At 36.0% G+C, this 12,389-nt stretch overlaps 1 protein-coding gene across 2 annotated transcripts in view; it reads left to right on the top strand.

Moving 5' to 3' along the window:
* tagapb (T cell activation RhoGTPase activating protein b) overlaps nt 1-12,389 on the top strand; it is a 47,199-nt gene that overhangs the window by 21,866 nt on the left and 12,944 nt on the right. For both annotated transcript variants that reach the window (XM_057822013.1, XM_057822014.1), the window contains 5 exons: nt 1,352-1,516; nt 8,290-8,331; nt 11,446-11,530; nt 11,614-11,661; nt 12,073-12,142. In XM_057822013.1, coding sequence (XP_057677996.1) covers nt 1,352-1,516; nt 8,290-8,331; nt 11,446-11,530; nt 11,614-11,661; nt 12,073-12,142 — 410 coding nt within the window. The remainder of the gene's footprint in view (nt 1-1,351; nt 1,517-8,289; nt 8,332-11,445; nt 11,531-11,613; nt 11,662-12,072; nt 12,143-12,389) is intronic.

Genomic DNA, 12,389 nt, shown 5'->3' with positions numbered 1-12,389 from the left:
TAGCTTACACACTAAATGCTGCTCCTCATTTACCCACTAAAAGGCAGCAGCACTCTAAGCAACATTACCCCGTGTGATCCTAGACTTCCAATTTCTAAAATGGCGACAATCAACAACAAAAAAAAGTTGACTGCGACGGCTGACGCTTTAAGAATAGGTGGAAATTGGACTATTTCTTCAATAAAATACACAACAACTGTGTCTGCCTCATTTGCAAAGAGACAGTCGCTGTTTTTAAAGAATTCAATGTGAGGCGATATTACCAAACAAGACACGCTGACATGTATGACAAGATTACGGGGAAGATACGCAGCGAGAAATTGAAGCAACTTTTGAAGCTATTTTATTTCACAGCAGCAGTATTTCGCAAGAGCCCGAGAGTCGAAAGAGAACGCTAGTTGCGAGATTGTTGAAATTATTAATTAAAACTTCGGCCTTCCTGTGTGGAGTTTGCATGTTCTCCCCGTGCCTGCGTGGGTTTCCTCCGGGAACTCCGGTTTCCTCCCACATCCCAAAAACATGCTTGGTAGGCTGATTGAACACTCTGAATTGTCCGTAGGTATGAGTGTGTGCGTGAATGGTTGTATGTCTCCTTGTGCCCTGCAATTGGCTGGCAACCAGTTCAGGGTGTCCCCTGCCTACTGCCCCGAGTTAGCTGGGATAGGCTCCAGCACCTCCGCGACCCTCGTGAGGACAAGCGGCATGGAAAATGAATGAATGAATGAAAAATAATAATAAAGCAAATGTGACACACAGAATAGCTTGCTAAAATTTGCTTAAATATATTATTCTGCGTAAAGGACGTCACCCAAGGTTGGCCCTCACATTTTTACCACACTAAATCTGGCCCCCTTTGCAAAAAGTTTGGACACCCCTGGTCTATTCTATTCTATGAAATAGGCTATTCATTGAAGGTGTGCCTTATAATGCGGTGCGCCTTATAGTGTGGAAAATACTGAGCTCTTTTCATGATTTATTGAAGGCATTAATTAAGAAATTCAATACATCATTTCAGCTCCCTTTATTGCTTCCATAATTGCATTTGAAAAGTCTTGCTTTCCAAGTTTTGATAAAAACCTTGACTTCTGAATAAATATAAACTGAGCGAGAGAAACAGTAGTTTCATAGATTTGTCAGAGTGGAGGGAGGTTTTGAAGTTCCTAAGTGGGAGGTAAGTGACTCTCATTTCTCTACCGCAGCCTGCCCACTGTTCCAGTAGGGACTCAAAGCGTACAGTAATTATTGTAAACAGAATGACATGTTGACATTTTTTTGTCCTTGCTCTTAAAAGCTTATGCTTGGACATTATTTTGAAAAATGGCAACAAATTTACATCCCTGTTACTTTGCAGGTCATCTTTCAGCTACCGTCTGAAGCACCGAATCAAACTGGAGGATCTTTGGCTTCACACTTTCCAAGATGAGACTGAGAACAACAAGGGAACGACAGCAGAGGAGGATCTCAATGTGACCCTTGCCTTGGCCTGGGGCTATAATTTTTGTTTGGTGTGTTTTTGGTAAGTCCACAGTCAACATGTTTATTCAACCACCCACCTTTATATGTCTTTATTCGTCCTTCCCTCTAGCCACTCACTAATCTATCCATTCATCCACACTGTTAGAAACATAAGTAGAGCTTTTTTGTTCTCTTGTCGTCTCTCCCTGATGTTGTATCAATTTGCCAAGATGTCTGTAGTTTTTAGGGCTTGGGTGCCAGTTGTATGAATAATTTAACTGCTTGATCATGTTTGGATATACGTATGCCTTTGCTTAAAGGGAACCATGGATAAAAAGACTTATAGTTCTTAAAAGATAAATGTTATTAAGAATTAAAATAATTTGAAATTAAAAACCCCTCTTGATGTTTACGTTTTTATACCATTTGTAAAATTAGTTTAGCTAGTAGGTCGCCATTGTTGTTATTGTCGCGGTGACGTTGCTGGGCTACGCTGCCGGGCTTCCAGAGGCATGTCATCTGTTAAGCCCTTTCAATTTGAACCCGATAGGAACATTAATGAGCCTGACAGCACTGTCTATATTTCACAAAGCGAGCAGCAAAAGCAAAATGAACAGGATAGACGGGATGAGACGAGATGAGAGTAGGACAAAAGCGGTGTTCTGCCAAAATGTGCTCGAATTTGATACCCAAAGTACTACCGTGCGCTTTCAGCTTGTTTTGTTTAGATGCATACAGACAGAACATACTAAAGATACCTTAAGAAAATACTTTAACGTAGTAATATCAATAAGGGTTGTTTAAATACGCCGCGTGACAAATGCGGTCAACAGATCAACAATCTGCTTTCAAGCTACCACAAGAAAACACAATGCTTAAAAATATGGGAGGGAAACATATGCAAAAAGTGTTTGAGGCAATGAAAATGTAATAAAAGACTCATTAAAAACTCAAATAAGAAGTACTCGCCGCTTTTAACCGATGTCTGTTGGACGTCGCACCTCGTAGGAATGAACACCGCATTGCAGAACACGGTGGTGTTCGTCTAGTGACAGTGACAAACTATGTCATCACCCCGAGCTTCCATTGCGTGCATAAAACATAGCGCACTCCATAGGTAAAAACATGTACTAAATAAAATTGATTTTTAAATCAATGGCAGTATTTTATGTTTCTAATAACATATTTTAGTAAAACAGAAGTAAAACAAAAGTCTTTAAGTCCGAGGTTCCTTTTAGGAAGGAATAAGGGGATGCTTCTTGGGGGATCCATAGTGCAATAATAAATTGGATTTTAAATCTTCTCTTCTTACAGTATTCAATTGATTAGCCATTCACTACAGTTTTTTAATGTCCTATAATTCAAAGTCTTTATTAGGGGACCTAATATGATATTAAAATTTGATAATTTCGATTAATTAATTACAAATCATGTAATTAATTAGTTAGAATACTTTTAATTGACTTCTCCACTCTGTTTTCATCAGTCTGGCGTAACTAATGAAGAGAGAAGGGCACAGGATGTTTGTTAATTTATTAATAATTTATTTATTCATTAATAGAGTTCATAATATAGTGACAGGACACGGGGCGCTGACACTGCGCCACACCTTCAGGTAAGGGGCCTGCCCAAACCTAGCATCAAGAGGAGTTATTCTTAAACACACGCACGCAGTGATCTAACGCCAGATTTAGGTTAAAAAAGGACGAAATCTGTACCGCATGCAAACAGGAAGGATTGTCTCAGGAGTGATTTGTTCGAGGATTCAAGGTAATTATTATATTTTTTGTACCATGAGTGCATTTTGAAACGTTGTGAAATAAATCAATGAGAGAAATTAGCCGCCACGCCATTGGTGTCTTACTTCGCAATATTTACGTAAAATAAATGCTAATTTCCCGATTTTTTGCTTTTAACCAAGAATCCAGACGGTTTTACGTCCATATCTATGAAGAATTCAGGGATTTAAGCATTTATTCCCTATAATTTTCATCGTAAAAATCTCTTTGTGGTGCTAAGGCAGCCGCCACATTGGCTTAAAGACTAGCATCACATTCGACATATTTACGTACAATAAATGCTAACTGCCAAGTTTTTTTGCTTTTAACCAAGAATCGAGACGGTTTTACGTTCATATCTATAAAAAAATTCAGGGATTTAACCATTTATTCACAATAATTTTCATCTTAGAAAGCTCTTTTTTGTGATAAGGCGGCACCACATTGGCTAAAAGACTAGCATCACATTCCACATATTTACATACAATAAATACTAACTGCCCGGTTTTTTGCTTTTAATCAAGAATCTTGACTGTTTTACGTCCATATCTATAGAAAAATTCAGTGATTTAACCATTTATTCACAAGAATTTTCATCGTAAAAAGCTCTTTGTTGTGATAAGGCTGTGCCACATTGGCTAAAAGACTAGCATCACATTCGACATATTTACATACAATAAATGCTGATTGCCGGGTTTTTTGCTTTTAACCAAGAATCAAGACTGTTTTACGTTCATATCTATAAATAAATTCAGGGTTTCAAGCATTTATTCACAAGAATTTTCAACATAAAAAGCTCTTTGTCTGTGTTTCCACTCGGTCAGCTTTGACGGAGATAGGCTCCCTATGAATCGGCCCTGTGTCCAGTCAATATATTATGAAGTCTATGATTGATTTTATTTTATTGATTTTAATTTCTTATTATTTTTTTTAAAATAATTAATAGATTTTGTATTTTTTGCTGCTACAAATTTTAACAACATGCTTAACTGTTTAGCATAAGATAAAATGTGAAAAACCATTATTAGTCCCGACGAGTGGAAGGGTTTAACTACAAATAAATATAGCTATAAATTTTAAACATTGTGGAAATAATTGCTATAAACTGTAGCACATGCAAACTGACTTCATAGAAAACTAAAAGAACACTGTAAATTAGTCTACTCATTAATTTCTCTCTTTAGTAATCACTCTCTGTATTTATGTGTATCACTCTCTCTTTACACACACATGTACACACGCACGCGCACGCACACACACAACACATGGCGCCACCGCCTCTTTAATGACAGCGCCTGTCGACGTACTTGCTTTTGCTGATGCTGTAGATGGTTTTGTTTGAATATACAGTCCCTGACAAAAGTCTTGTAGCTTATCCATTTTGTAGAAACAATTGCTAAAAACTGACTTTTAATTATTCAATTGGTTTCAGAAATGGCTCATATGAAAGCTAAGACCCTCCCAAATGATGGTGAATGTACAAAAATATTTATTTGTTCCACTGAAAAAAGATTTATCATTTGATGAAGACATAAAGGTCAAATTTTGGCAAGACAAAAGTGTTGTCGCCTACAGAAAGTAGTGTGAAAATTGAACAAAAAATGTACTTCAAATACAAAAATATGTTACACAACATAAGCGAATTAAGTAGTGGTGCTGTGAGACCCAAATTTAATATTTTGTATGTAATGAATAAATACACAATTCAATAATTTATTAAATGTGTCATTCAAATGCTTCTATTCAATATCTATTTATTTATTTCGATATTTTATTTTTTTTATTTCACTTTTTATTTATATATTTCAATGTATATTTATTTCAATTTTTATTTATTTCAACATTTATTTATAATTCCAATATATATTTATTTATTTCAACATTTATACATTTATTTCATTATTATTATTTCTTTAATTCAACATGTATTTATTTCACTTTTTAAGGATTTCATTCTTGCACTCTTGTTCCCTATGGAGGACCAGGAGTGAAAAAATTAAATGAATAAATACACAATTAAATAAATTGTTAATTGTGTCATTAAAAGGCTTTTATTTCAATATTTATTTATTTCAACTTTTGTTTATTTGTTTTACTTTTTTATTTATTTATTTTAATTTATATTTAATTATTTCAACATTTATTTCCATATTTATTTATTTATTTCAACATTTTTTTATTTATACCAATACATATTTATTTATTTTAACATTTATTTATTTCGATTTATTATTATTATTTTTTTATTATTCCAGAGCCATTAAGCTTGACTCACTGAACTCAAACCCCGTCGAGTTCACGCCTGCCCACCGAGTTTCATGAGCCGATGACAGCTAAAGTTATTTCATGCAGTGCAAGGGGAACAAGAGCGCATGAATGAAATAAATAAAAAGTGAAGTATGTAAATATTGAAATAAATAAATAAATAAATGTTGAAATAGAAGCATTTTAATGACGCATTTAATAATTGTGTATTTAATTATTCAATTTTTGCACTCCTGGCCCTCCATATCCATCCATCCGTCCGTCCGTCCGTCCGTTCGTCCGTCCATCCGTCATTGAAGAACTTATATGCATATAATATATTATTATATGCACCAACAATATGCATCATTAAAGACTGTGTCAAAAGAGGGGGGGAAATAGCATTTATTTAGAGGACACAGGCACTTTGTCTCTCATCTGTACGGCAATGACTAATTTTAAGCGCTCATGTGATTTGTGGCTATCATGAAAATAAGGAAATAGCAAAGAGAAAGTATACTTAGGAGCATCACAAGACAAGATGTTGCGAAATAATGTGTATTTGTCGGAATAAATGAAAACTGGTGACTTTTCTAATATAGTACAATTTTACACCAGATTAAACATCTCAAAGCATTTGGTCAATATCTTTCGATAAATGATAAACCTTCAGAGTAATGCTTTGTAAAGTAATAAAAACACTTCCTACAGTGGTATGAAAAAGTATCTGAACCTTTTGGAATTTCCAACATTTCTGCATAACAATACCATCAATTGTGATCTGATCTTTTTCAAAGTCACAGAGATGGAAAAACAGTGTTTAAAACCACCCAAACATATATAGGTTTTCATATTTTAATGAGGATAACATGCAAACAATGACAGAAGGGGGAAAAATAAGTAAGTGAACCATCTGCCTAAGACTTCAAGAGAAATTGAAACCAATTTTTACCAATCAATTTAAGTCAGGTGTGTGCCCAATCACTGATGAGTGGTTTAAAGCTGCCCTGCCCACTATAAAACACACACCTGGTAAGAATGGTCTCAGAAACATTGTCTGATGTGCATCATGGCTCGGTCAAAAGAGCTGTCTGAAAACCTGCGATCAAGGATTGTAGATTTGTATGAAGTGCGGAAAGGATACAAAACCATCTCTAAAAGTCTGGATGTTCATCAATCGACAGTCAGAGAAGATGTCTAAAAATGGAGAGAGTTTGGCACTATTGCTTCTCTCCCAAGGAGTGACCATCCACCAAAGATGACGCCAAGAGTTCAGCGCAGAATACTCAGAGAGGTAAAAAAAGAACCCTAGAGTGTCTGCTAAATACTCACAGAGATAAATTGCACAGTTCAATACCTCTGTGCACACATTAATTATATAAAACGATGACCAAGAATGGTGTTCATGGGAGGACTCCATGGAGGAAGCCACTGCTGTCTAAGAAAAAACATTGTTGCTTGTTTATTGTTTGCAAAAAGGCACTTGGACACTCCAATAGAAGTTTTAGCAAAATATTTTGTAGACTGATGAAACCAAAGTTGAATTGTTTGGGAGTAACACACAACGTCATGAGTGGAGGAAAAATAGAACAGCTAACCAATATCAACACCTCATCCCTACCGTGAAGCATGGTGGAGGGAGCATCATGATTTGGGGCTGTTTTGCTACCTCAGGGCCTGGAGAACTTGCAATCATTAATAGAAGAATGAATTTAAAAGTTTTGCAGGACAACCTGCAAATAGTTGAAGCTAAAAAGAGGACAGATACTGCAACATGACAATGATCCAAAACACAGAAGTAAATCAACTTCAGAAAGGTTTCAGAAGAACAAAATACACGTTCTGGAGTGGCCAAGTCAAAGTCCAGACTTGAACCCCATTGAGATGATGTGGCATGACCTTAAGACAGTGATTCATGCCAGACATCCCAGGAATCTGACAAACAACAGCCGTTTTGTAAAGAAAAATGGGTCAAGATTAGTCCTGATTGATGTGCCAGAGTGATCTGCAGCTACATGAAGCATCTGGTTGAAGTTATTGCTGCCAAAGAGGGGGCACAAAATATTAAATGTGATGGTTCGCTTACTTATTTTCCCCCTTCTGCCACTGTGTGCATACCTCATTAGAATATGAAAACCTATAAAAGTTTGGGTGGTTTTAGTTAAAGCGAAGACATTTTTTTCATCTGTGTGATTTTGACAAAGATCAGATCACATTTGAGGGTGATTTTATGCAGAAATGAGAGAAATTCCAAGATTCAAATACTTTTTCATAACACTGTAGGTCAAACAACATTTTGAAAATTAATGTAACTGTTTGGCGGATGACGTGCACAAAGGTTAAGGCCTGTGTCAATAAATTAGCTAAGCATTTGAGCGTGTGCCACATATCAGAAACTAACTGTGGTTAATCTTTTGGGTCATGCTAATACATGCTAACTGTTTAATTCTGATGTTGGAATGATAAAACCCATAGCAAACCTTAAGTATTAAATAACCAAATAACCTTAAGTGCTGCACTCAAACAATCGACACTGCTCCACTACATCAACTCTGAAGCCAAGGTGGGTTCAAAGCTCTGCTTGTTCCAAATGTGTAGGCCACTCTCACTTTCCACAAACGGACTGCAAAGAGCAAGCATGGGGGAAGTTGAGGTTGGTTGGGGGACGCCGTGACGTAGCTTCCTTCTCCCATGACTGAGTTACACTTTCCACCTAGTTAAGAGTCCCGTGACAGCTCGCGTGGTCTCATTCCTCGTACAATTTTTTGCGGTGCGGACTAGAAAGTCAACAATGCTGTCTTTTGCCTTGCAGTTCTCCTGAGGTGAAGACACGTTGGTTTGAAACTCTTCACAGGTAGGAGACTCTTATCTTTATTGGTTTTTCTATTCCGCTGCGTAACTTGATCCAATTAATTATGTTAAAATGCAATGAAAATATACTGGTCGTAATCTAAAGACTTTTGTGATTTTTTGTTGTTGTTCAGGATTGACATTATATTTTTTAAATGTATTTTTTGTATATACATTTACTTATTTACATATATGTACATATACAGTGGGGAGAACAAGTATTTGATACACTGCCAATGGGTTTTCCCATTGGCAGTGTATCAAATACTTATAGTATCAAATACATATAGTATGTGCAGAAAACATTAAAAAAAAAAAAAAAAAAAGTGTTTAGATGGCCTGTGCCTTATGTTTTGAGCAAATATACTGATGCAGTTTGTATGGCTGACAAGATTTCATGAAAATGTACAAACGTTCAGTCAAAAGAGATATGGGTCACGTAGAGTAGACATGCACACATGCATGAATTACATTATTCACATCTATACAATAATATTAATCATGTGTATCCCTCAAAAATATACCTGCTTAAATTTGCATTATATATGTATGGCCACTTAAAAGCCAATTTCAGGATACATAATATTTCCTCAAGTGTCATTCACACGAAGAGATGCTGTGCTATGCGTCCCTCGAACAGTTATCTCCCTTTCCTCATTGGGAAAAACACTGGTCCATATCTATTCCTAGTACATTATTGTTCTCACAAACAATTGAGCTCCATTGCTGACCAAAAGAATTGGCATGTGAATAGACTCTTATGCGTATTCCTCCAAAATAGCCTTTCAATTTTTTAGATGTCACCTTCACTTGAAATAAAATTACAATATGCCAACAATAGTAATTTAATATATACTGTATATACAGTATATGGCGGAAAACATTCAAGTGACTTGAAGTTCCGGTCTGAGACCCCCAATTTGGCCAAATTTCAAAATTGTCCTGTATGCATGTGTGATACGTCATTGGGAAGCATAAAATCTCAATTTTGTAGGGGGAAACATTTTTGAACAGGAGGGCACTTAAAAAAAAAGATAAAACTTAACCTCTAAGCCCTAACTCGAGGTGAGAGCATATTTAAAGACACCATGATTGTCACGAAATGTTATCGCGTACTTAACTTGTTTCGATCCCAAAACTCAGTGCAGCATGTCTCACCGAGTGTAAAGACAACAGCTGTGAATGGCCACAGCCGGACTTTTTGGGGATTTTATGGGTGAAACACGGTAGTATAACAAGGGGCGCAATGCAGAAATCGCAGACATCAAGGAGTGGTTGAGATTTTCCTTTTTCAAATATTTACCCTTTTAAACTTTTTTTTTTTCAATTTGTCTTTGTTTGAATCGATTATTTATTTATGATCTAAAATATCAGGGAAAATACGACAATAACAGAAAAACAAAAAACAAATAAGCGATAGTTATGCGGTAGATATCCGTGACCAATTTAAAGACCCAATTTTTTTCATCGTGACATAATTTGTTTAAAAGTTTAAAATATGCAAGTGCATAATTTTATAAAGTGTTTTTTTTTAAACTAAATATTAGACATCATTTAATGATTCTAAGCTAAAAATGGTAAACATTTCGAATAATGAATACAATTCCTTACCTTCTTTTTATGGCTAGTTGAAAAAAAAAAAAAGCGGTTAAGCGGTGTCTGTAAACGGGGGTCCTCAAGGTAAAACGGAGAATTTAAAAATAGTTAGGGGGCTTAATGTGCTAGGAAACTGCTATGGCAGCATATAGACATATTGTTCTATCAAACACAAGAGTTCCTTTTGGCTTAAAATACAGCAGTTTATTTTAAAGAGGGGAACTGCTTTTTCAGCCTTGTCTGTGTTTATATATATATATAAACACAGACAACATATATATATATATATATACTGTATATGTATATACAGAGTGGGGAAAACAAGTATTTGATACACTGCCAATGGGAAAACCCATTGGCAGTGTATCAAATACTTGTTCTCCCCACTGTATGTTTATATATATGTTTATATGTTAATATATATATATATATATATATATATATATATATATATATATATATATATATATATATATATATATATATATATATTTGTTGCCAGGGGTTTAGATATTAATGGCTATATTTTGAGTTATTTTGAGAGTTTAATAAATTATCTCTATTATATAAGCTGCACACAGACAACTTTTCATTGTGTCAAAGTGTCATTTTGTCAGTGTTGTCCAATGAAAAGATATACTTAAATATCTGCAGACATGCGAGGGGTGTACTCACTTTTGTGATACACTGTATACACTGTATATGTACATATATTTGTATATATATGGTAATTTTCGGACTATAAGACGCTACTTTTTTGCTTCATTTTGTATCTTGCGGCTTATAGTCCAATGCGGCTCATATGTAGATTTATTTGGGTTAATAGGTAACACATAATAAAGACCAGACACTATCATGGGCATTACTGAATGCTTATGACAAATGTCATTAAGTGTCATCCGGCAAATTATGTCACTAGCTCCATTTATGTCCAGCTCGGATCTTTTACATCCATTCAAAAGTGTTGCCAAATACCATAACTACCAATTAATGAAACAACTGGAACAGTAACTGAAGAAACAATCAGCACAGAACATGAATTCTGATTGTTATTTACATCTGTAGCGCTGCAATGTATGCTAGGAAGCATGTTGGACAACATCAGTGTTGACAGCAGGTGGCAGCAGAGGTCTCTTGTCTCCCTCAAGGGAGCAGTAATGGCCAAGTGAAGCTTCTTGAAGCAATGAAGCTTTGCAGCCAATTGGTTCAAAGTTTCATGGTGGTTCATTTGACAGTCGTATGATGCCACTGTCAAATAAAGTGTTACAGGTTAATATCTTTTGGTGTAAATATCCCATAATAGAGTAAGGACAGCTGTGGCTTATAGTCCAGTGTGGCTTATCTTTGAACAAAATTTGGTGGGCGGCGGCTTATAGTCAGGTGTGCCCTGTAGTGCGAAAATTACAGTGTATATTTCAAAACTATTTCCTGGCATCGTTCACCTCCCCAAACCGATGAATGATGTGGCTTTGCATCAATTTTAACTTATTTTGAAATCTAAAATCACATCGTATTCTTCCAGTACAACCCAAGAGGCAAGAGCCAGGGCTGGTTGTGTTTCTTCTTGTCCCGACATCCTCATGAAGGTGTTAGGTGGCATCACTGCTGTAAGTAGGGTTACTACCACAGTCCTTAGAAAATAGAAAAGCTTCACTTGGACTCTGACTGATAATCTCTCTGCATCCTTTAGTCTAAAACTCTCATCGGAGGCGGAATGGAGCTATTTGCCAACCTTGATGTAAGTACGAACTTGCTTTTAGTGATAATGCAACCAAATAGAAAGTAATTAAGATGTATGATTGTTAGCAATACAAGGACTTTTCGTATTAGCACTTGAATTATTTTCTTTTATTCAATGTACGTGGTACACAGTTGACAGTGAGCAGAAGTGAGAACTTGAAACCAGTGTTGTGCTTGGCATAGCGTTACACCCCATCTGATTATTAGGCACTGATACTGAATGGTTTGACAGTACACCCGATGTAGTCTCAAATGGGTTTGCCTAAAAATTAAATGTGTTTTTATCTGCAGTCAGTGATGTGTAATCATTGCTATTGCAGTAAGCGTTACCAGTGTGTTTGGTTGGGAATAAATGACCCTTTTTCATGTTCCTCTTTCATACTCAATAACAGTTTTATTTTGTTGCCAGGGAGATGTGAATAGTTCTGCTGTGTCCCAGTTGTCAAATAATCAAGAGGACAAGCTGATGCAGACGCTTGGTGAGTTGAGAAGCGACTTCCTTTTTGCAGATGTTCCTCAATGGCAAGTTTGCAAAAGGGAGGGGCCCTTCAAAATGTGCCAAATATGCGGTGGCCTGCAAGCAGTTTTTAACCGCATGTACAAAGGGAGGAAATAGAATTAAGTGCAAAGACTATAACACAAATGACACTTGGTGCAGCTTAGAATGAGTTGAGTTTTACCTAGTATGCATGTTTGTCAAGCTGATGGATGGATTATTATCAATCC

This window comes from Corythoichthys intestinalis, chromosome 19, assembly GCF_030265065.1.
Source record: "Corythoichthys intestinalis isolate RoL2023-P3 chromosome 19, ASM3026506v1, whole genome shotgun sequence".
Taxonomy (NCBI): Eukaryota; Metazoa; Chordata; class Actinopteri; order Syngnathiformes; family Syngnathidae; genus Corythoichthys; species Corythoichthys intestinalis.
Note: the sequence above shows the minus strand (reverse complement) of the source record. Positions and strands in the feature narration are given on the sequence as shown.